This window comes from Glycine max, chromosome 18 (genome assembly GCF_000004515.6).
Source record: "Glycine max cultivar Williams 82 chromosome 18, Glycine_max_v4.0, whole genome shotgun sequence".
Lineage (NCBI taxonomy): Eukaryota > Viridiplantae > Streptophyta > Magnoliopsida > Fabales > Fabaceae > Glycine > Glycine max.
This window is the reverse complement of record NC_038254.2, coordinates 4,612,884-4,634,863: the sequence shown is the minus strand read 5'-3', so window position 1 is coordinate 4,634,863 and position 21,980 is coordinate 4,612,884. Positions and strand designations below refer to the sequence as shown.

At 32.4% G+C, this 21,980-nt stretch overlaps 2 protein-coding genes across 2 annotated transcripts; one reads left to right on the top strand and one right to left on the bottom strand.

Moving 5' to 3' along the window:
* The first annotated feature begins 6,746 nt into the window (after positions 1 to 6,746).
* On the top strand, positions 6,747 to 7,879 carry LOC100797590 (agamous-like MADS-box protein AGL80). Its single transcript, XM_003552873.5, has 2 exons — positions 6,747 to 6,944; positions 7,147 to 7,879. The coding sequence occupies exons 1-2, from the start codon at positions 6,866 to 6,868 to the stop codon at positions 7,638 to 7,640; spliced, it is 573 nt and encodes a 190-aa protein (XP_003552921.1). The 5' UTR covers positions 6,747 to 6,865; the 3' UTR covers positions 7,641 to 7,879.
* Positions 7,880 to 9,149: 1,270 nt separating this feature from the next.
* LOC100797049 (nardilysin-like) lies at positions 9,150 to 20,781 on the bottom strand. Its single transcript, XM_003552872.5, has 19 exons — positions 20,106 to 20,781; positions 19,755 to 19,830; positions 19,341 to 19,387; positions 18,436 to 18,548; positions 17,806 to 17,879; positions 17,546 to 17,641; positions 17,325 to 17,444; positions 15,948 to 16,178; positions 15,284 to 15,432; positions 14,763 to 14,919; positions 14,074 to 14,226; positions 13,463 to 13,845; positions 12,401 to 12,550; positions 12,109 to 12,291; positions 11,405 to 11,608; positions 11,181 to 11,287; positions 10,622 to 10,775; positions 9,975 to 10,096; positions 9,150 to 9,667 (listed from the first exon to the last, which is right to left on the bottom strand). The coding sequence occupies exons 1-19, from the start codon at positions 20,673 to 20,675 to the stop codon at positions 9,424 to 9,426; spliced, it is 3,333 nt and encodes a 1,110-aa protein (XP_003552920.2). The 5' UTR covers positions 20,676 to 20,781; the 3' UTR covers positions 9,150 to 9,423.
* Between the last annotated feature and the right edge of the window lie 1,199 nt (positions 20,782 to 21,980).

Below are 21,980 nucleotides of genomic sequence, written 5' to 3'. Positions count from 1 at the left end.
CGAGGTAGAGTTGAGCTGCAGCAAGTTTGGCCATGGCGGCCTTGAGGCAGTCCTCGCGAGGGACAGAAAGTTCGGCGTCCGCCATTCAAAGTGTGTGCTGAAATGGAAGGGAATGTGGTTGTTGATGGAGGGTAGTGTGGAGAGGAAGCAATAAGGAGAGGTGGTTTGGGGGGTGGTGTGGGTTGTGGTAGTTGAAGCTGGTATGACAGCCATGGAAGGCAGTCGTGGGAGCTCTGTTTGATAGGTGGTGTGGGTTGTGGTAGTTGAAGCTGGTATGGCAGCTATGGAAGGCAGTCATGGGCTCTCAATGAAAGCACCAAATTGTTAGATGCAGAGTGCCAAGATAATCTGGTTTTCGAGGAACCAGTGCCTCCAAAGGAAAGAAAAAAGAAAAAAAAAAGAAAGGTAATTGCTAATTTCATTCCTATTCATGTTGTTATTACATAGTAGTGTTTATATACCAAAATTCTACATAACAAAATTTGTCCTTTTATGCTATAGAATATCAGAATTAGTTATTCTTGTGTCCTCATTCCTCAACATCAAATCCCGCAGCATCATTCCTTCAAGATGAGGATTCCTCAAACATAATCCTTGAGGTAAGCAAGCCTTGCAATCTTCCTCTTAATTCTACTTGCTATCTGCACCTCTGTTTTTGCTTATTTTGCATCTGCTAGTTGCACCCCTGTGTCTGTTGTGCTATTATTAGTATCAGTTGTATCATAGGTATTGAAAAATGGAAAGCAAATTCTTCAACAAAGAAGAATAAGCTGGGGAATGAGTGTTTGCCACAATTACCTTGGAGCCAAACAATGCCCACGAAGCTTAACTATTTAAAAGTACTAGTAGAAGGCATAGTAAAAAAATAAACTTGAATCATCATTCTAAGCTAATATTAGGATATGAGATGTGTGAGGATTTATTTGTTGAGGTTATGGAGTGTGGAGGTGGAAGTGTAATGTTAGTGCAGAACTTCGGGAGATTCTACCCACAATAACAAAAGGGCAATTGTTAAATATACCTCTCTTAAATGTTAAATATACCTCTCTATTCTAATTTTTGTTCTTAAATTTACTTAACATCCTCTCATACCTCCCTCCCATCCAACTATATAAACAACAGATATTTTCCTTTATATTTCTCTCAAATCTCACTCCAAAAATACGATCCATTTTCTGCTCAAGAAAACAAAAGTACCACGGATAATCAAATAAATAAGTGCAGAAAATTTCCAGTGCTTTGACACGTTGCAATCTTCGCTGATGCTAATGGGACAGAAGTCACAAAATAACATGAAACTCACACACTGGCGGTGCACAACAGAAACGCAAAAGAGAAAATGAAATTTGCTTTACACACTCACACAGAGAAAGAGAATTCATTACTCAAAACTTCATTCACAAAATTGACATCACTCACTGATTCACGTAATGAAATTGATACATTCTACTCCCTGTTATAGGCAATTGATTCTAATAAACTATAATAAAACTCCTAATCGGTGTATAGTTAAATGGTGCAGTAAAATTTAGAAGCAACTTAATGTCTAAGAAGAAAATTAACAGTGTCATGAAGTTGTATAAGTGGTGTTTTCTGATTTCTTCATGTGGTGTAGCTTTCTTCAAATGGTGCAGCGATGCATTTCAAGGTTGTGCAACGGATGTATATAGGTGTAATGTTTGATTTAAAAAAGGAGGTACACAAATAATTAAAGGGTGGTATGTTTAACAGCTCTGTAATAAATCTATCAAAAGTTAGCAACTTAATAGATCTTTGAAATCGGGCTATTGCTTCCTGCACCTTGTCAGTTGTTTCTTACACTCCCATCTTTGCCTTCTAGATTAGATGATCTGGAATATAAAATTACAATTCGGAATGCAATCTCTTTTTTGACTTTCGGAGTGAACAATGTAGAAGATAAAAAAAAATTCCAAAAAAGTGCTGGAAGAAACAACCCTGAAATCGATGACTGTAAGCCACTGTGTGTTTTTTCTTTCAGATGCAAAAGGAATTAAATGGAGATCAAAAGGTTGAGTTAGTGTTGCTATTTTTCAAGGAGATTAGAGGAGAGTGACGACGTGTGCGAGAGTGCGTAAGAAAAAAAAAGGAGTGTTGGTAGCTTTTGGATGACACCTACACTGCTACACACGTTCATGAGTTTTGCCTCAGACCATACAGCCCAACTAATAGAAGAAAAAAAATACCACAAAATTAGGTTTCTTGGTCTGTTTTTTATATTTATTTTTTCAGATTGCTTAATCAAATTATCAAAAAGTAATTCCGAATTAAACAATCTAGAAAATAAATATTTGTTTTCTGGATAACTTAATTTAGGATTATAAAAAAGTAATTCTGGATTCGAATTTTCAGAAGCTTCTACCAATGTTTATGTAGTCCAGATTTGTCATACTGAAAAATAATCAAATAATAATTATGCGATGTAAAGAAATTTCAAAATTTTGCAAGATTTTAAAGTTAAAAGAGGTGCAAAAAGTATTTCATGGGATGTAGGAAGCAATTACCCAAACTTGGATCAATGATTTCGGTAGTCCAAGGTAGAAAAGAAAAAAGAAAGTGAACTACTCTCTAATCCAATCTATTTTATTTTTTTAATCTAAATTCAGTTAATTTTTTTCGTACGCATACAGTATATATCTCGTACATTTTATTAGATGATACTTTTAAATATTTGAGTTACTGATTTTATTATAATGTACATACATATTTTTAATTTATTTATCTTCGTAATATTTTCCGAACTAATGGATATGATTATTTTTAGATATGTTGAAATATATTTGCAATACAATTATTAAAATATTGACGAGTCGAAATAAAACAAAATAACATACTAATTCATCTAGTTTTGTAAAATAAAACAAAATAACATACTAATACCACAAAACAATGGTGGGGATTTCTCATTTTTGAAGACTCTCATAGGAAAAAATTTCAAGACAAAACACTACCCATGTTAGCACTCACTAGATGCAACCAAAGGATTTCATCTCTCTTCATTTACTTTACTGAATGTATAGTTTGTTTTTAATTTAAAATTTATATGCAATGTGTGTGGCAATTGGTACATGGATCAATTGAGGAAAAAAATATTCTAATTTAATTAGTGATCATGAATATATATATATATATATATATATATATATATATATATATATATATATATATATATAATAATGCTCAAATTCAAAATCACTATATATTTACATAAATACTTATAAGTAAAATCTTTTATCGCCTATATTAATCATAATTGAGTTAAATTGTTTCTCGTGAAAGAAATACCCATGACTCATAAAAAATATAACAAACTATATTTAAATTAATTTAAATAATAAAACATATTATTGCTTAATAAAAATGATTAATAAATAACATTTTAATTGTTAAACTCAGATGTATTGTCATATTCTTTAGTTATACATATGCTTTACTTTATTTATGTGTAACTTATTATTTAATATAACACTAGTTCAATTACGGATAAATTAATAAAATAGTAGTTAGTCTCTTCTAATCTATGACTAATTATAGTCTCTTCTAAACTATGATTAATTGTCTTGTATAAAAAATTATAAATTTAATTACACTTTTGGTTTTCAATGTATTGTATGCTGAGGTGGTGGTCCAACACATACATTTGTTGACATGTTTATTGATGACATGACATGCAAAATTGGAGGAAAAAATTTACAAGGTTTAGTGGATCTAGACCTCTTGTTAGTTAAAATGTTAGTTTGAACTTTGATATATATGAATGGAAATTATACTATATATTTGTCTTCTAATTTTTTTTTCTTTGCATATTTTGGTGATTGTAATAAGATGTTACTGTTGATATAATATTTTTAACATATTTCTAATACATTTATACCATATCCAATATATTTATATTTTTATATAATAATATTAATTAATATATGCTAATTTATATTTATCTATTAATTTTAATATTATTTTTCTATATTTATTAATTTATATTATTAATATTTAATAATATTATTATTTTATTAGTATTTAATAATATTTACTTAATCATTTCTAGAACAATATCAGCTTGTTAGGATAGGAGGCTAGGAGGCATTTCTAGAACAATATCAGCTTATGAGAGCTTGAAGCGAGGTTATGATTAGACATGCCAATAAAACCCGTATGCGTGGGTACCCGTTCGAATACGTTCCAACTTTGACGAATAATACCTGAGTTGATCAAGTATGAGTTCAAGTTGAGGTTTTCTCTGATAGCTCAAAGCGGGAACAGGTACGGCTATAGGATTACTAATATTCGCCCCGACCTTGACCCCAAACCTGTCCCGCCACTTAAAAAATAACATAAATAAAAAACCCTTTATATTCCTAAAACCTAAAAGTTGTTTTTTATGCGGCACTGCGCTTCCTCAGTTCCTCACTCGTCTCTCTACCTCTCTCACTTGGTCACTTTAAAATCGAGACTCTCAATCTGTTGTAAGCTTCACAAACAGATTCAAGCTTCACAAGAAGGTATGTTTTCTTATTAGTGGACCTTTTTCTCATGTTTATAAACAAGGAAAAGGATAATCCAAAATTCATTGGTTAAGCCGAGAGAGAAGATTAGAGATGCATTGTGCACTCTTGTGATTCATTAAATAGAAAATTGTGTATTAACAAAACTGATTTCAATAGAGTAGTTGTGTCTCTTATATACTAACGGTAAATGAAGTAGTAGTTTGTTTTTATTGTTATTTTTCACAGGTATCTTCTTTGGAAACAATCGTGCTTAAGGCAATTTTCTTGGGAAAAATTTAAACCTTAATCTGTCAAGTGGAATTAGACCACAAGTCCAAGACAACCTTAAATATTAATTTACTATAATCCTGTGTTGCAGTCTATACTGATTTAGTCCTATTTTTATTTGATTTAAATTGATGATATTATGCTCAGTTGTGATAAAGAGTAATATTGTGTTGCAGACTAGTTGGTGATCATTGTGACTTGTGAATTCCTAAAGCAATGGAATCATGTTAGGCAAATGTGTTAGTCTTAATTTTATTTATTACTAGTTAGTTTTATTTTAGAATTTTTACATAATTTAATATTCTTTTCTTAATGATTTTTGTAGACACATGCGCTATAATAAACTTATTGATATATAAGCAGTTAAAAATAAATGTTTAACAATCAATTTATTTTATCTAAAATCATATTTTTAATATTTTTTTTACAAAAAAATTACTTTTCTAATTTGAATCGGGTACGAAATATGGATGGGATACCCGATACCCAACGGGTATATAGATATGATAATAAATTTTAACCCGTCGAGTTTCAGAAATGGGTATGAGAATATGTTAGGGAGTCGAAGTCGGAGATTGGGGAGGCAATATCCATCTCCGTCCTGCCCCATTGCCATGTCCTGTTATGATGTTGCCATTTTTAAGGATCACGGTCTTCTAAATGAGGGTCCATTGATGTCTTATATGCGAAACAAGTAAGCTTGACCACACTAGTTTTTATATTCCCTTTATGATTTTTGTGTTTATATTTTTTATATTGGTTAGAAGAGTATATTTTTTTAAGACGTTTTTTTTTAAACCGTTATAGAAAGTAAAGACTTTCTATGATGTCGTCTACGATGACGATGAATAACCGATGTCAAATAAACTTTTTAACCGATATAGAAATTACCTTGTTCAATAGTAACATCAGCATAAAATAAACAATAGCAAATTATTATTTTATATTAAATAATTAATGATTACCTAGCACTGCTATTTTATATTTAACAATGCATCGATTTTGTGTATACGAATTAATTTTTTAAATATTTTTATGCACACCTAAAAACTAAGTAATATAGAAGTGTATTATAACTTTCAACACTTAATTATTATTAATATAAACCAACTTTAAAAATTGAATAAAATTTAAAAGCTTATTATAGAAAAGCTTAAATTATAATTTTGATTTTCTAATTTTTTTAATTCATAATTTTAGTCTCTTAATTTTTAATTATAACATTTGATCTTTTCTAATTTTATAAATTGACAATTTTGGTCCCTTGATAGATTATTTACAAATAATGATTATTAATTGAGTTATTAAATTAATTATAAGTTAATTAAAAATTATTAATTATTAAAAATTTATTAACCCTAATCCTTCACTCCTCCTCCTCCCCGAACACCTCTTCCACCACATGCAACTTTATGGGCAGCTGCACCACATTTGGATTAATGATCTTTTTCATTAAAGTTTTTTTTAATGATTAATAGTTTTTATTTAATTTATAATTAACTTAATAATTTTATTAATCATAATTATTAGTTAATAATTTACTAAGAAATTAAAATTGTCAATTTATAAAATTAGGAGACTAAATATTCTAATTAAAAATCAAGGGATCAAAATCATGAATTTAAGAAACTAGAAAGAATTTTTTTTTAATTTAGTCTATAAAAAATAGTTGTTTATAAAGTGATTTTTATTAGTTTAAATAAACAAATTGGTTTCTATTTTTTTAACAAAAATAATAAAAGATAAGTACTAAATTATTTTACATTAGAATCTCCTTTTTTTTTAATCTGTAACAAAAAAGACAAAATGTTGTAAAATTTCTCTAACTATTCATTATACATGAATTTAATTATGAACTTTTTAGTTAACTTAATGCGCATATATAGACCCAGTTTGGTAATTCAGATTTTCTAATGACTGCCGCTAGCAAGCTTTCCCTAAATTGAATATAGTCGCTTCTTAATTTTGTTTATATAAACAACACAACAACGAATGCGAGAAGAGCACATCAAATTAAACACATTTTCAGAATTGTTTTCTTGCTTATTCTTCTTTTCTCCTTTCTGATCACTACCATGGCTAGAAAGAAGCTGAATCTTACATACATAACCAATGACCCGAAGAGGAAGACAACATTGAAGAAAAGAAAGAATGGTCAGTGATTTTTCTCTCTTTACTTTATATATTGTTTTCTCTTTACTTCATATATATATATATATATATATATATATATATATTATCTTGTACATAAACTGTGTATTATTAACCTTGTAGCATGCATATTTACCATTTAATAAAGTTTCAATTTCACATCACTTCTCACATTCTCTAAATTCTCTTCATGTTTTATTATTAGGTTTGATGAAGAAGATGAATGAAATTAGCACTCTTTGTGGGATTGAATCATGTGCTATAATATATAGTCCAAATGATCCTCAGCCAGAGGTTTGGCCATCTGACTCAGGAGTCCAAAGGGTGCTTTCCAGGTTCATGGAAATGTCAGAAGTGAAACAAAGCAGAAAGATGTTGAATCAGGAGAACTTGTTGAGGCAAATGATCAACAAAGGCCAACAGCAGTTGACAAGACAAAGGAATCAAAACAGGAAGAAAGAAATGACCAATCTTATGTTTCAATACCTGACTGCTGGGAAGATTTTTGGCAACCCTAGCTTGGTGGATTTGAATGATCTCTCATGGTTGATTGATCAGAACCTCAATGAAATAGAAAAGAAGATCACCATGCTCCAAATCCAAGAAGTGACTCCAGTGATAGAAAATGGAGAACAGGAACACATGCATCATGTTCAAGGGCTAGAGAGCAACATGGACACCAAGCAAAAGAAACATTGATCCATGGAATTTATCAATGGTGGTATTGGGGATGGGATGCTCCCATTGGAGATGTTAAATGTCCAAAATAGTCCTTGGCCTAAAGCATCTCTCCTTTAAAAAAGTATGTTCTTTTAAGTGTTTCAGTTGTCTTTCCCATTTAAATCAGTGATGCTTAATTTTATTGTCTTTCTTTGAAAGTGTCTGTGAATACAATAGCCGTATGTCATAGTTTGGAAAATAGTCAAATCTTCTTGTTTGATTTCTTGTCACAGCAATTTAAGATTTCCTTTATTTTTTATTTTATTGTTATTTTTTGTCATGATTCTATTATGCACTCGCCCTTTGTTTCTGAATGCTAAAATAATTCAATTTCCTAGGTAAGAATTTACCCTTTTTTTTAAAAAAAAAATAATATTAGAAAGAAAGCTTAACAAAAAATTTTAAAATGAAAAAATGGTCACTTTCTCCCTTAAAAATGTAATACAATGACACTTTTGTCTACAAAAGAACAAAAATTTTAATTTATATCTGAATTCAAAAAAAGTATGATATATTCTCTGGTATAACTTAATATCGACTTAGTCCTAAAAATTATAATTTAATGTTAAATTGATCTCATAAAACTTAATGGCAGAACCTAATTGTCATATTTTTTTACATTTTTAGGGATCAAGTCAAAATTTTCTTTTTTCCAGAGACTAAATTGTCATCACCTTATACTTTTAAGAATAAAAGTGATAATTAATCCTTAAAAAAGGACCGTTAAAAATTTAAATAGTTTAACGTGTGTATCCCGATAAAAATACTACAAATCAAATAAAAATAAATTACATGTCTTTGTTACAATTGATGACAAGAAATAAATTTAAAATTTGTGAAATCAATTATAATATTATTCACCTTTTTCTACTCTTTTCTCTATCTCTCTCCTCATCTTTTTCTATTTTTCTTCCACCGAACATTTTTACTTTTGACTTTGTTTCTCACATATTTTCACTCTATTTTTATTTCCATCTACTCTTATTTTTCTCATCCATACCAAACAGTCTTAGGATTGAGCTCACCGAGTATTAAAAAGTGTAATCTGATTTTTCATCCAACCCAATAGGTCCTTTATATCTCTAGGTGTTTCCTGATACTTGGTTGAGGGTAGTTACCAGAATCGTGTGTATATCAGGTCACCTAGCTAGATCAGGTCCCCCTGATCACGCCAATGAATGATCCGACCCAAAAGACTACATATACATATTTCTTTTTTTAAAAATGGTGATTTTTTTTACCTCCTTTCATTTTCTCTCCACTCTCTACCATCTTCCCTTGTTATCTCATCTCTCCTCGCTCCAATGATGTTTCAACCTAAAAAAAATAAAACTACCAAACAACTACTTTTAAAGATTTTGTTTTTAACTTCTTTTAACTTTTCAAAGGAAAAAAAGAGTCAAACATAGACTAAAAAGGAGCAACTCGTATCCAAGGAGCGCAAGGGAACAAATATACAAAGGACCAATGTATAACTCTTTCAGTCAATGACCTATAATAACTTGTGGATAAAAAGAATATTTCCCAAATAAATGTAATTTACATCAACAAAATCTGTGGTTCCAGGTAACAAATTCTGTATTCCCCTCCTTAAAAACTCCAGATAACAAATTCTGTATTCCCCTCAAAAACTTTAGTTTCATTATAAGTATATGGATGGTACCCCTGCAGTCTGACAAGACTACAACCAATAAATGAGAAATGAAGACTATCTCTGGTTCTAGTTGTCATTTCAACAGTTGAACAAACTACATCTTCGAAGTTAACAAAAACTTGGATAAAACTTGGATTGCATCTTAAAAGCTGCTGGATCTGTAATGGCCAGCACAGATTTGGGTAGTGCTTCAGCTTCTTTCAAGTCTGTGTTGCAACCCCATAGCCGAATAAGTAGTTGCCGACACTTTGGAGACGACGGTTTCAAGTAAGTCTTGTACCATTCAACAATATCATGCTTACTTATGTTCTTCAATTCTTCTGCTTCTTTCTTTGACAAGTCAAAGATGTACCTGAAAAATATAATGTTTTATAATCATATAAAGCATCAATATAGAAACAAAATGCAGATAATGAAATCTCCTACAAGGCTAGCCCCTTTTAGTCCTCCTTAAACTTCAATCATCACTTGGCAGAAATTGTTCCATAAACAGGACAGATTCAGCAGTAACCAGAAATAACAAAATGTGCACATGAGAGATATCTGGCAGATGAACCATGTAGGAATACGTGGCTGCAGGTTATGATACTTCAACATCAATTGACAACTTAAATAACTATAGTCTACCATTACCATCTAGACCCCAAAATATAAAATACCTTTTTTCAACAATTTGGTTCCACAATCTATTGCTTTCATATGTGAGTGAAGGGTCTTTCTCCAGCAGCTTTGCCACTAACCCACTTTTGTAATTCTCAAAGGAATCACCATCAAGTCCATCCTGCAATCCCAAAATATTTCTCCAAAGCATAAGTCTTCACTCAGAAAATATATACACATTTCAATATAATATTTTAGACAAGGGAATAAAAAAATCTAGTCAGAAACAAAAAAGCCTTTTTGGAACAAGTTCTTTTGGCATTTTATTGTCTTTGCGACGAAAACCCAACAGAGAAAGATAATTTTGCTACAAAGAGAAATGAAAAATAATTCATAGAATAGCAGCTTCTGTCTCTCTTTCTCTCTTTTTCCCAACCTCTTGTTTTTCATTGAATTTGAGACAACTACATAACAAGCATTAAAACAGGCAATGGATTTCTCATATTCTGTGATCTAAACGATAAACAATTCAGATTTGGGCTATAACAATGTTAATGCTGTCATCTGAGGGGGAGAAAAGATTTCAGACTCTGCTGATTACAAATTCCTCGCATTTTACTATTTGCATCCATGTTAACTTAATTGCAGTTCACAAGGAAGCAAATAGGCTAAGAACATGGAGGTTGAAAGAATCAGGAACACTTACCAGCAATTCTTCCAGGCCATTTAAGAAGTTTTCAATTCTACCCTGCAAGTAAACTGGGTTGTACTCAGATGACTGGACGCAGAAACAAAACCCAAAGACACGGTATGTTACTCGCGGGCTGCATTCAACAACATAACCAAGCTGCTCTTTTGTCCTGTATTCAGATATATGAATTTTAGCCCCCAAACAGACAAAACAAGAAGGCAGGAGAGACAAATGAAAGATGAAGAAAAGGCAATCTCAACCTAAGCGAAAGACTGCAAGTGAATGGTTTCATTGAATTTAAAAGTTCTTTTCAGCGAAACTAGGATTCTATAACAGAATAGAAAATTCCAGGCCAAATCAAGACAACTTCATTATCAAGCCATCCATAACCTATGCTCGGAACTAGTTTACAAAGAATGGAGTTTATAAGTAATCAATAACCTAGTGTAGCACGCTCAAGTAAATGCAAGTACAAGTGTATTTGGGCAAAGAATATCAATCATCAGAAAATAGGAGAAGAGAGAACCTATCATCATTAACAAAATATAAGAAACTTTGAGCAACAGATTGTCACCTCAGTTGATTGAAAAATGGCTCCTCCACAATTTCATCAAAAAGATCAATTAAAGCTTTCAATTTGATTGAACCCAGACCAAAATCTTGATCAATTTGAAAATAAAGCTGCATAAATACCAAAACCAATGCAAGAAGCAGGAGAAATTTGTCAGGGATCATTGAAAACCAAATATCTATGGAACATGGTGAAATACAAACAAAAACCAATCTAACTGAAATCACCTCAACCACTGAGTTTTTTTCTGACTTATTCTTCACATTGACATCTCTAACTAAATTGGCACTGGATGGGAGGCAAATAACACGCTCAGCATGTCTCAACTCAATAGGGAGCGGATTAACTGGAAAACTCATCTTAAATATTTTTGATATGTTAATTGCTTCTTCTTTTGACAGATTTCCATGGCATAGACCCTCCACGTATATCTGTACAAAGTTAAGATATAAAAGAATAAATCTCCAACAATGTCACACCAATAAATTAAAGACAAAACTAAACTAATCATAAAAGGGTTGCAGTTAACCTATGTTGACTTATCCATATTCATAACAGAACTCATGTTTACAAATCAAGTAAAAAACAATAAATATAGGACAAACATCAAGGAGTAGATGTTTTCTAGCAGTTGTTAGCATTATCAACCTATGGCATAGGACTTCTATATGCACAAGTGTCAAAATAGGGAGCAATTTGGACAGCACAAGCAATAAAGTTACAAGCTCCAAGCACAATAACAATTGCTCATCCATGTGCACCTCAGGAGTTGGCACAACACACATGACACATTCGGGTGCATGTTGCTCACCAATCACTAACAGTATTGACATCTGTTTTACTCCTAAAACCATCATAATTGGAATTAAGAAGACAATAAAACTGTAAATAGTATAATAGAAAATACTAATATTAAATATTTCATATCAACCTGGGAGAGAAGCCCAGGGATAAATGCCTTCAGATCATCAAGAAACAAATCATTTAGATAACACAGCTTCTCATCAGCGTCATAAAAACTCTCACACAAAACTTGCAATCTCAAATATGTTGAATGGCTTAGAGGCTTCATGTTGGTGTTCTTTAAAGCTCTCTTCATGTCTTCTTTTATTACCTGTTCAGATAATTATTGGTTCATGACAGCAAAGAATGTAGGAAAATTGAAGACAGAAAAAGTAAAACATCGTCAACGTTAAAAAAAATTAAATACACATATCACATACCTTAAACCGATCATCAGTTGGCACGAAAGATTTAGATACTGAAAAGAATTTAGATAACAAAACAGGAAGCTTTTCATTGAAACCATAGACCTTCAGCTCAAGCATGTCACCAACATAAGTGACAGAAGTTTCTAACTTGGCAATACTAGCCTGCATCCATAGACAGATTTATTTAAAACAATACCTAAAAAGAGTATGGGACTATTAACAGTTTGGCACACCCTTGGCCTCCACTACTTTTAAACGCAATTTCTTAAGTTGCCTTCAAATATTCAATTTAAGAAACTGCAATTAAAAGAAGTGTTTTAATATGCTTCAGTATGGCTTTCTTCCTTTATTAACATTAAAGAGAAACATAACTATGGTGAAAATATACCTTCAAGTGTTTTAATATGCCATTTTGCCAGTTCTTTCCTAGAAGTGATATTAGAGGCCAGTTTCCATTAAAAACTAAAAAGAAAACTTTGTTCAATTGTAAAAGAATAAAAGTGAAATCTAGAAAGTTATAAAGGCATTCTTCTGGACTCATTTTTCCACAAATATTAACGAATGAGAGCATTTTTATGATTGACAATAGGCAAACAGATGACTATCTGATTTTAAGATTAGTTTAAGAAGAGCTTCAGAAACAATTGAAATGGATAATTTATTCATGAAGAATCTCATGAAAAATAAGCATTTTTTAAGCTTTAGTTTATGTCCTTAATAGAAAACTGTATCTGAGCACAAGTTGTCTTTTGCTTCTGTGCTTTGTTTACTTCTTTCTTGTTGTAGGAGAATTTTCTATCCTCCTTTATTGTCCTGTTCTGTTTCTTATAAACAAAAAAAAAAAAACTTGAATGTAACTAGAGATGATTGAATGGAAATCCTCTAGTGTGTTCTCCACACTTTAGGCTCTATTATATTAGAAAACTTAGCTTACTCAGTAAGCTGAAGAGAGGTAAGTACAAAATACAGAGCTCTGAACAGAGCAGGAACAGCAGGCGTAAAGACAAAAATAAAATGTAAGCTACTACTCTAGGTACATCATGACCTATTTTCCAAAAAAGATGGATGATTTACCTGATATGTGATTTCATTCAACTCATCTTTAAGAAGATGAATAAACAATTCGGATAATACACAACTCTTCACGTCAGCATAGCCACCCTTCATGGTAATTCGAAAATATGTATTGGCACGAGGAACTTTGAAAGTGCTATCCGGTTTGTACCATAATTTTATTAATGCTTCATCAATTATACATCTAGGAGATGTTGAATTTGCAAAATCATCAACACAGGTGTCACTAGCACGTATAGAAAAGTCACTAGGAATAAACTCATTCTTGGAAGGAAGATGCAGTGAGACATCAATTTCTGGAGGATTTCTCCATAACTCCATGAAACTTTGACCAATATCTTCCTCAACGTAACGTGAACCAAACCAAGGTTCATATTGGAAATCTGAAAAAAAATAAGTAGTTCAATTGCCTTGTGAAAATATAACTTCCAGAACTAATCTTTGAAAACAGTGAAATTTTGGTTTTAATTTCTAATACAGTAGTAGAAAAAAATTGATGTGCATAACGATAGCCATTAGTCAGTAGCTTAGAACTTTGCCAGAGTCAATGATTTGGGAAAGGAAAAAGGACAGCAAGCAACTTTCAAATAGACGAGAGAGAAAAAACGCACCTTCTGACTTAAGGAACGACTTTGAAACAACATCTACCCTCATGTTTTCAGGAATGAAGAAACCAAGAACTTGTTTTAACAATTGTTTATCCCATGTCTTGAACACGTAGTCACCATAAATTACATGTTCTGGTGGATAAAAGTGCATATTTTCTGCACAAAAAGAAAACAATAAGGACAAAAAAATTGTAAAAAATTATCAGATTTCTAAATAGCAATATCCACATAGGAAACAACCACAAATATGAAAGGGCCAGCAGACTCTTTCATATAATTGGGTTGAGAGCATAGCAAATACATCTTCAGGTTTTGCTAAGTCACTACATGACAATAATATTCTTTTCATCTCTACTTAAGTTCTTTTTTTATATTTACAATTGATTGTATTATAGACCAGTTGAGTGCTTCAATTAAATCCTATGTTTATAAAAAAAGGCAGTTACTATCCTTTTACGACAAAGATCCAACATAAACTAACATCATAATCCACTCAAATAAGTAGTGATTTTGATATGTTCTTTTACCAAAACTGCATCATTTCAAACACCAAGATTTTCAAAAGGCACTAACATCAGAGGACCTCTCCTCCCCGTATATTAAACAAACTTCAACTCATACCAGAAAAAAGAAAAGAAAAAGTTTGACCCTATATTGCCATGAAAACAACTTCAAGAAAATAATTTAGAAACCTGCAAGCTCAGCAGCATAATCATCAGGAGGCTGCTCTTCCGCAAATCGGAAATCCATGTTTCCAATATTCTGAAGTTCCTTAAATATCCATTCTTGTGGAGAATCTTGGCTCAACAACTTAAGGTATTGATAGACAAAGCCAATGATATCAAAGATCTGCGAAGTAGAAAAAAAGTTAAGCCATATTGAAGAAATAATGTTGAAACTTGAATTCTTGAAAGCATATACTGAAAAAGATGTATTAATTTTGCTACAAAATAGTAAATAATGCTTTCACCAACCTTACATTTATAATTTATTTATGAAAATTTTAAATCACTAAAACTCCCAAATAATAATAATTTGAAACTGACGTTAACCTTATAACTTGGCAAGTGATGGCTCACTAAAACTCCCAAATAATAATAAATTGAAACTGAAGTTAACCTTATAACTTGGCAAGTGATGGCTCACTAAAAACACAAAAATTCACTTACTCTTCCATCTGAAGTGTCTATAGAAGTTGAGAAAATGAGATTACCTTTTCTACACCAGAGTCAGTGAGGTGTATGGACATGACGAAGACATAAGCTATAGATGACCGATAAATTCCTTCTTCCCCAACACCTGCAGATAGAGATGTAGCCCATCCTCTGCTCTTGAGAAAGGAGAGCAAGCTTCCTCTGCCCTCTGAAGGGTTAATTATGCTCTCGTTAATGAAAATCACACCATAAAACTTTCAATCTTAGAATTTTAAATTTAAATGAGAAATAATTAGCACGTATGAATCAACAATGTATATTACTATTAACCAGAAATGAGAATATTCTCATGCAGACTGCAGAAAACAATGTTTCAGAAGTTTATCAAGCATTTTAAGTTGGGGCTAAAGTATTTAAAATAGAAATTTCAGCAGGCAGGGGATATCATGTGTCTTTTTGTGAACCAAATACTATCTTGCTTGATATTATATTATTAACCAAATAGATGAAAACTGGCAGTTTCTGTGCAGGGAATTTGTTGACAAGCTTGGAAATATCAAAAGAAGAAAAGAAGGGAGAGAAATGCAGGAGAAGAAAAACTCTCCAATGTCAATTGTTGTACAAGTGTATTGCTTTAATTTGCAACAGAGATATACAATAAGATGCATAAACATGAATGATAATAGATGCATCTTTGGATTTATCCATAATGAGATATCTTACCATGCCCAAGGAGATGAGCTAAATAATCCTCTGGCTTCTTTAAATACTCTTGGTGTAGACAGGGAAGTGTCCATGATAAGTCAAGGATATGAACATCTTTGACAGCTTCTAGCCGATAAACTTTACCAGATTTCCAGATAGGACCTTCCACTGTGAACACTGGGTTTGCTTGACCTTTCTTGACAGCGCCAAACAGTTCCACAACCCAACTCTCAAGCACATCCAGAGACTCTGTATTATTTATAAGCATATTACTCAAATCCTACCACCGTATATCAATTTTAGTCCTACTCTTGAGCCCTGACTAGAGCCATTAGAAGATATCACTGTTTCAAATAGTGTAATAACAAAACTATTTACATAACATTGTCAAGATATTCATATGATGATAGCCATTTTACAGGTTCAATTTCAAAAAAAAAAAAAATCTAATCAACAGTAACAAGATGCAACCTTAACCCTTTTCTTATTCTTTCAATTAGAAAGATACTTGTTGTGCATCAATCTTATTGGACAGGAAACTCCCTTTTTCATTAGCATTCAGTAAGCTCTTCACTTTCAGTGACAATTTGCATCAAGTTTCATCCAGGAAAAAAAAAACTAACTATACAAAGACCACAACTAATGAAAAGAAGCCATGCATGCTAAAAATTGGGGGCTTCCCCATATAAATTGAATAAAAAGAATGGGATTGCTCATGTGAAATTATTTCACCATTTTCTCTCTATGAAAAAGGACACCAAGTAAAACATGGGTTCTAGGCCAGGAATTACTTCTTCAACATTATAGGTTTTCCTAGGTATTATGAATCAAAGTTCTTATTTCTTAAGAAAAGAGTTTTGATTTTCTTTATTGTTTTACCATGCTGCACTGTAATAAGAAATGTTTAAAATTCTGTTGCAAGGAGAGGCAGCTACTCTCCGAATGTATTGCCCACATGTTAGTATTTGCTACACTAGAACAAATTCTTAGCACTTTTTTTTTTCTCTCCAAGTTAGACACAATCTTTTGTTAACCTGCTTATCTTGCCAATTAGTGAGTGAGACACAAAACCACAGAGACTCCCTGTTTTAACAGCCTGTCTTTTGGAAATGAGCTTCCATGCACAACAGCTTCCAACACAACTTAAGATCAGACAGAGATAAGCTTTGAACAAATAAATCTATCTTAAGGCTGATGCAATGATTTCTCAACTCATCTTTCGATGAATCGAGAAGAGTGACTAGCTACAAATCTGTTTCCCATGTTAGGCTTACTCAGGAAACACTAGGGGCATTATTGCCTGGAACTAAATATAATTATGATAAAGATAAACTTGGTAAACTTCCTGAATGTAAATAGAATAACCATATACAAGATAGTGAAATAGAGCTTCACCTCCACCAATAACAACAAGCTTCATCAATCCACCGTGATAATATTCCTTGTATAATTTCAATATTTGCTCCCGCAAATTAATACCCTTCTCCATTGCATCAACCAAGCTCTTTTTATTCCCTTCATGCATGTGAAAAAGAAATAAAATAGCTTTTCAAGCATACAAAATAAGCTAAAAACTAATTGACCAACAAATGGATGAATAACATAATATAACTTACCCCAAAAGAATCTATTTAAAGGATGATTATGAGCTGCAGTATGGCACTGAAGTTGTTGAAGACGGCAAGCATCACTTTGTAAAACCTGGTTAAACTCTATGTTCAGTGTTGTACACCATTATGGTATACAATTGTAAGCCAAAAACACATTTCATCAGCAAACTGGCAGATAAGCAAGTTGAAGCTCTTTCAAAGTTTTTTTTAAAAAAAATAAGAAAGGTAAAGTGGAAATCTGTAGAATTGGACTAAAATTAGACTACCTGAATCTACTGCAAGTACTTCTCGCTCCATTGCCTCCATCTTTACAAGAGGTGAAATAAAGAACTGAGAAAATCTGATAAGGAAAGAAACCAATAATGAAATGTAACCAACAGCCAATGTTGATAATTAAAATATTATCAACAGATAGTTTACTAATAGGTCTCACTGGATTGATGATCAATAGGCATTGTATTTCACCAAACACTGAGATGACTAAAATAAAAAAGACAGAACCAATTTTACCGGATTAATGATCTGAAAATCTTGTATTGAAATGCATACTAATTCTGTTTTACACTTTACAACAAATACTAATTCTGTTCTGTTTTATAACACATGTGGCCACTGGCCAGAAATCGAATTAACAGTAAAAAAATAAAATAAAAAATCACTTTTTACTTCTATAAAACCGCAGTAGCTAAAATTTATTATCTATCATATGCATCATCATCACATACTATATAGATTTATGTGTTAGGTTTAGACTGTTAGTAACCAGCGGCACAAGACAAGTACAAAATTAAATGCAATTTAGAGGCAAAAATTGGAAGCAGAACCTATCTGCAACAAGTAATGTGTAAAATCACCTAATGAATTGTGCTGTCAATACAATGCATAACAGGGTTTACCTTTTCAAGGCACCCTTCAGAAACTCTCGCTTCACTTCAAAATGGTAGCAGGTATATTCAGTTTCTGTGTAAGCATTTGATGAGCCACCATGCTTGGACAAATAGCTATCATACTAACAATAAAGAGTCAGAGTGTCAACTCCTAGGCCCATTAACCTATGTTATGCTTCTTTCAAATACATTAGGTAGGAGCACAATTAACCACAAGAAAAGTGACAATTCATGCCATAGATACAGAGAAATTAATCAAATCAATCTTAATTATTTTAAGTATCAACAAAGAATAGGAGGGGGAATCAATTAGGATTACAACTTAGCTGTGCTGGGTATAAAACCACAATATGTGACATCTGACATGTAGAAGCAATGAAGGATCACTTAGATTTCAATACTGATAGTTAATAATAGTAAGAACTGCATATAAATTTATCATTTAACATATCAGTAACTGTAGGAAATAGGAAGTTGAAACTTCAGAAAGACCCTCCTGGGGTGATGTGGCATTCAGTGAAAGAATGTCAAGATTGCTTACAAACTATAAAACTGGAATCCTACATCATGTGAAATAAGTAATACATTTGAATCAAAAGCTTCACATAGTGAAAACTTTCTTAACTGAAGACGGGTAATATTCATGAATTTGAATTCAGGATTTCAGGCACATATCAATACGTGATGAAGGAAAAGGCAATAAGTGTACACACATGCATAAGTAGCATTAGCTGTATCTTGTCTTAAAGTACTATTATGTCATAACAGCAGATCTTCATGTTTTATCCCTTTTACACCATTCTTCTAAACCAAAACGAACGTATTTTAGATAAATTATTTTCTCGATACTATATAAGAATTCAATCATTTTCGGGCAGATGTAAATAAGCAACGTATGACATAGAAAATCAGACCTCATTTTCATCTGGAAATTCATCACTCCCCATGAAGAGCATGTGTTCTGCAAACCAAATACATAAAATTCTTGTTTTCAATCCAAGATATTCAAAAAAATGCCATACAATGATAAATCAAAAAAAGAAAAAAGCTCAATAAACCCTGTTTGAATAAACTTCTCAATATAAACACTTATAGAAGAAGAAAACAAGAAAGTAAATTGGATAAACTTCTTCCATAAGTTCATCAACTTATACACCTCAACTTTCAGAGAACTAAGATGGGAGAGCTTTAATAAAAGTTGCAATGCATAAGTTGATTCTAACTTGTGAGAAAAACCTACTTTATTTTACCTCTTCATCTTATTCTCCTATAAGTACTTATAAAGAAGTTTATCCAAACAGGTACCTAAATGAGTTAAATATTCAAACCTAAAAAATGCGCTAGTCCCTGCGCTTCATACGGGTCAGAGAAGCTGCCCATTCCTACACACATAGCTGCTGCAGCCTGCAAACAACAAAAACACATCAATTCATCTATTCAATCATTCACTCACATTCAAAAAAAAAAAAAACAAAGCAACAAACCAAATCACACACAGCATAATCATTCCCCAATCCCCACTCACAGCATCACATTTTCACACAGAACCCAGATCCCATCTACACAAAAACGACCTACCCACAAAGCCACAGCAGCAGCACATTGCAAAACAAAGCTAAAATCGAAATGGGCATTCAGCAAAAATGCACAACACAAAAGAAAACGAATAAAAAACCAACCTTTTTGCTCTGAGCAGCAGCAGCACCACCCTTCACCCCATCCATTTCATTTCCTTCTTCTTCTTCCTCATCATCATCATCATCATCCTCATCTTCTTCTTCTTCTTCTTCATCCTCGTCTTCTTCTTCATCATCATCATCTTCTTCTTCAACTTCGTCCTCGTTTGAAACATGCTTCGGAGGCCCCTCAGGGTAAATCTCGGGATCGTGAACGAGCAGGGCGCGAAGGCCGTTGGGGAGGTGGATGAGGCGGTACAAACGACGGTCGTTTGGGGACTTGAGAACGACGTCGTCGTCGGAGAGAGTGGCGGGAGCACCCTTCATTCCCATTATTGTTACAAACTTCTTCTTCTTGTGGTTCTGGAGAAAATGGGAATAATGAATTGGTGAAAGTGAGCGTGGTTTGGCAGCAAAGGGTTTTTTTTGTGCGATAGTTGTAAGTCTCAGCTGCCGAAGGCAAAGCGCCGTACTTGTTGTGCGGGTTTTGATTGGGAAGGGATGTGGAACTTGCAAGCCCACTCTTGTTCTTCTTTGGTAAGGGAGAAAAAGTACCCTTGAGTCTATGCTCATCTCATATTCTCATCTACACCCCCATAACACGAAGTCACAAACTGCTTCCAAATCAATAGGCCAATTGGGCCAGTCTCTTGAAAAAGAAAAAAATAATGCTCTTATTAGCCTCTCTTTTTTTTACAGCAAATTGCACTTATATCTTTTAAGTTTTTTCAAAAATTGCACATAACATTATTTCTTTTATTCGTATATTAACTTAAATGTTTGAAAAGCATTACGCTGGACCACCAAGGGTTGTTGAAGTGGAGTTGGCCCATGTGGCGTTAAATATTTAGAGAGATAATTTTATCGTTTATAATAGACTTATGATGCGTAAAATATGTTAAGTCCGCACAAGGGCAAGTGTATTCTTCATAATAGTAATAGTGGACTCAAAAGTTTAGATATCCAATCCAAATGACCAATTGTATTTTCAATTAGTCAAGTTTATTAAACTAACCGTAAAGAGGATTTAAATATTTTTATGATTTTGATTTTTATAAGAAAGCAAATAAATGAATATAAAGAGAGGTTTTGAGTTATAATAAGAGTAACCAAAGGTTATGACTCACTAGTACCAATTTCTCCCCATTCTTAATCCTAATGAAATTTTTTTCTTGGTTAATTATTGATTCTCAAAATCAACTAAAACCTATGATCAAGTTCAAAAGATGTTTTTTGCCTTAAATCAATACTCTAATGATCACGCATCTACCAATTTAAGTCAAAGTATAAAATCAATTCTAGGGACAACTAATTAAATATTAACTAATTTATCATAAATTATCCAAACAGTTTGATCATATAATTTGGTGTAAAATATTTTCTACCTAGATCTACCAAGTACATTTGAACAATTACATCATAACATCTGGACTAGGAGTCACTCATGATGAAAGCAAAACTAATATTCTTGTAAAAAAGTAAACATAAACATACCAATAGGCAAAAATGATGATTACAATTTGTCTCAACGGTGTTGTCCACACTCTTCAGCTCTCAAAAGCTTTTAAGATTCTCCCATATCCGTAAAAAAATAAGAATAAAACTAAAGATTTAAACTTGAAATGAATTTTACAAAACATGGAGACTTATATATGGTTTCCTCAAGATATCTACATAAAAAGGCACACCACAACCGCAGTCGAAAATAACACTGAAGCCTTAGGTCATTATGGATTGACCATGACTTTTTTGGTTGACCATGATTATCATGAGTTGACCATGACCCTCATGATTTGACCATGATCGTTGTCGGATCTTGACATTGTTTTGGAGGGTTGTTATCACTTTATTGTGGACATATTAATTACCATGACCCTG

What these genes read in the sequence shown, in the direction of transcription:
- LOC100797590 (XM_003552873.5), top strand. Translation starts at nt 6,866, where the DNA reads ATGGCTAGAAAGAAGCTGAATCTTACATACATAACCAATGACCCGAAG. An exon ending in ATTGAAGAAAAGAAAGAATG is followed by an intron (nt 6,945 to 7,146) that starts GTCAGTGATTTT and finishes TTTTATTATTAG; the next exon opens with GTTTGATGAAGAAGATGAAT.
- LOC100797049 (XM_003552872.5), bottom strand. Translation starts at nt 20,675, where the DNA reads ATGAGCATAGACTCAAGGGTACTTTTTCTCCCTTACCAAAGAAGAACA. An exon ending in GCTTGTTGTTATTGGTGGAG is followed by an intron (nt 16,179 to 17,324) that starts GTGAAGCTCTAT and finishes TAAATAATACAG; the next exon opens with AGTCTCTGGATGTGCTTGAG. An exon ending in TTATGCTGCTGAGCTTGCAG is followed by an intron (nt 14,227 to 14,762) that starts GTTTCTAAATTA and finishes CTTTTTGTGCAG; the next exon opens with AAAATATGCACTTTTATCCA.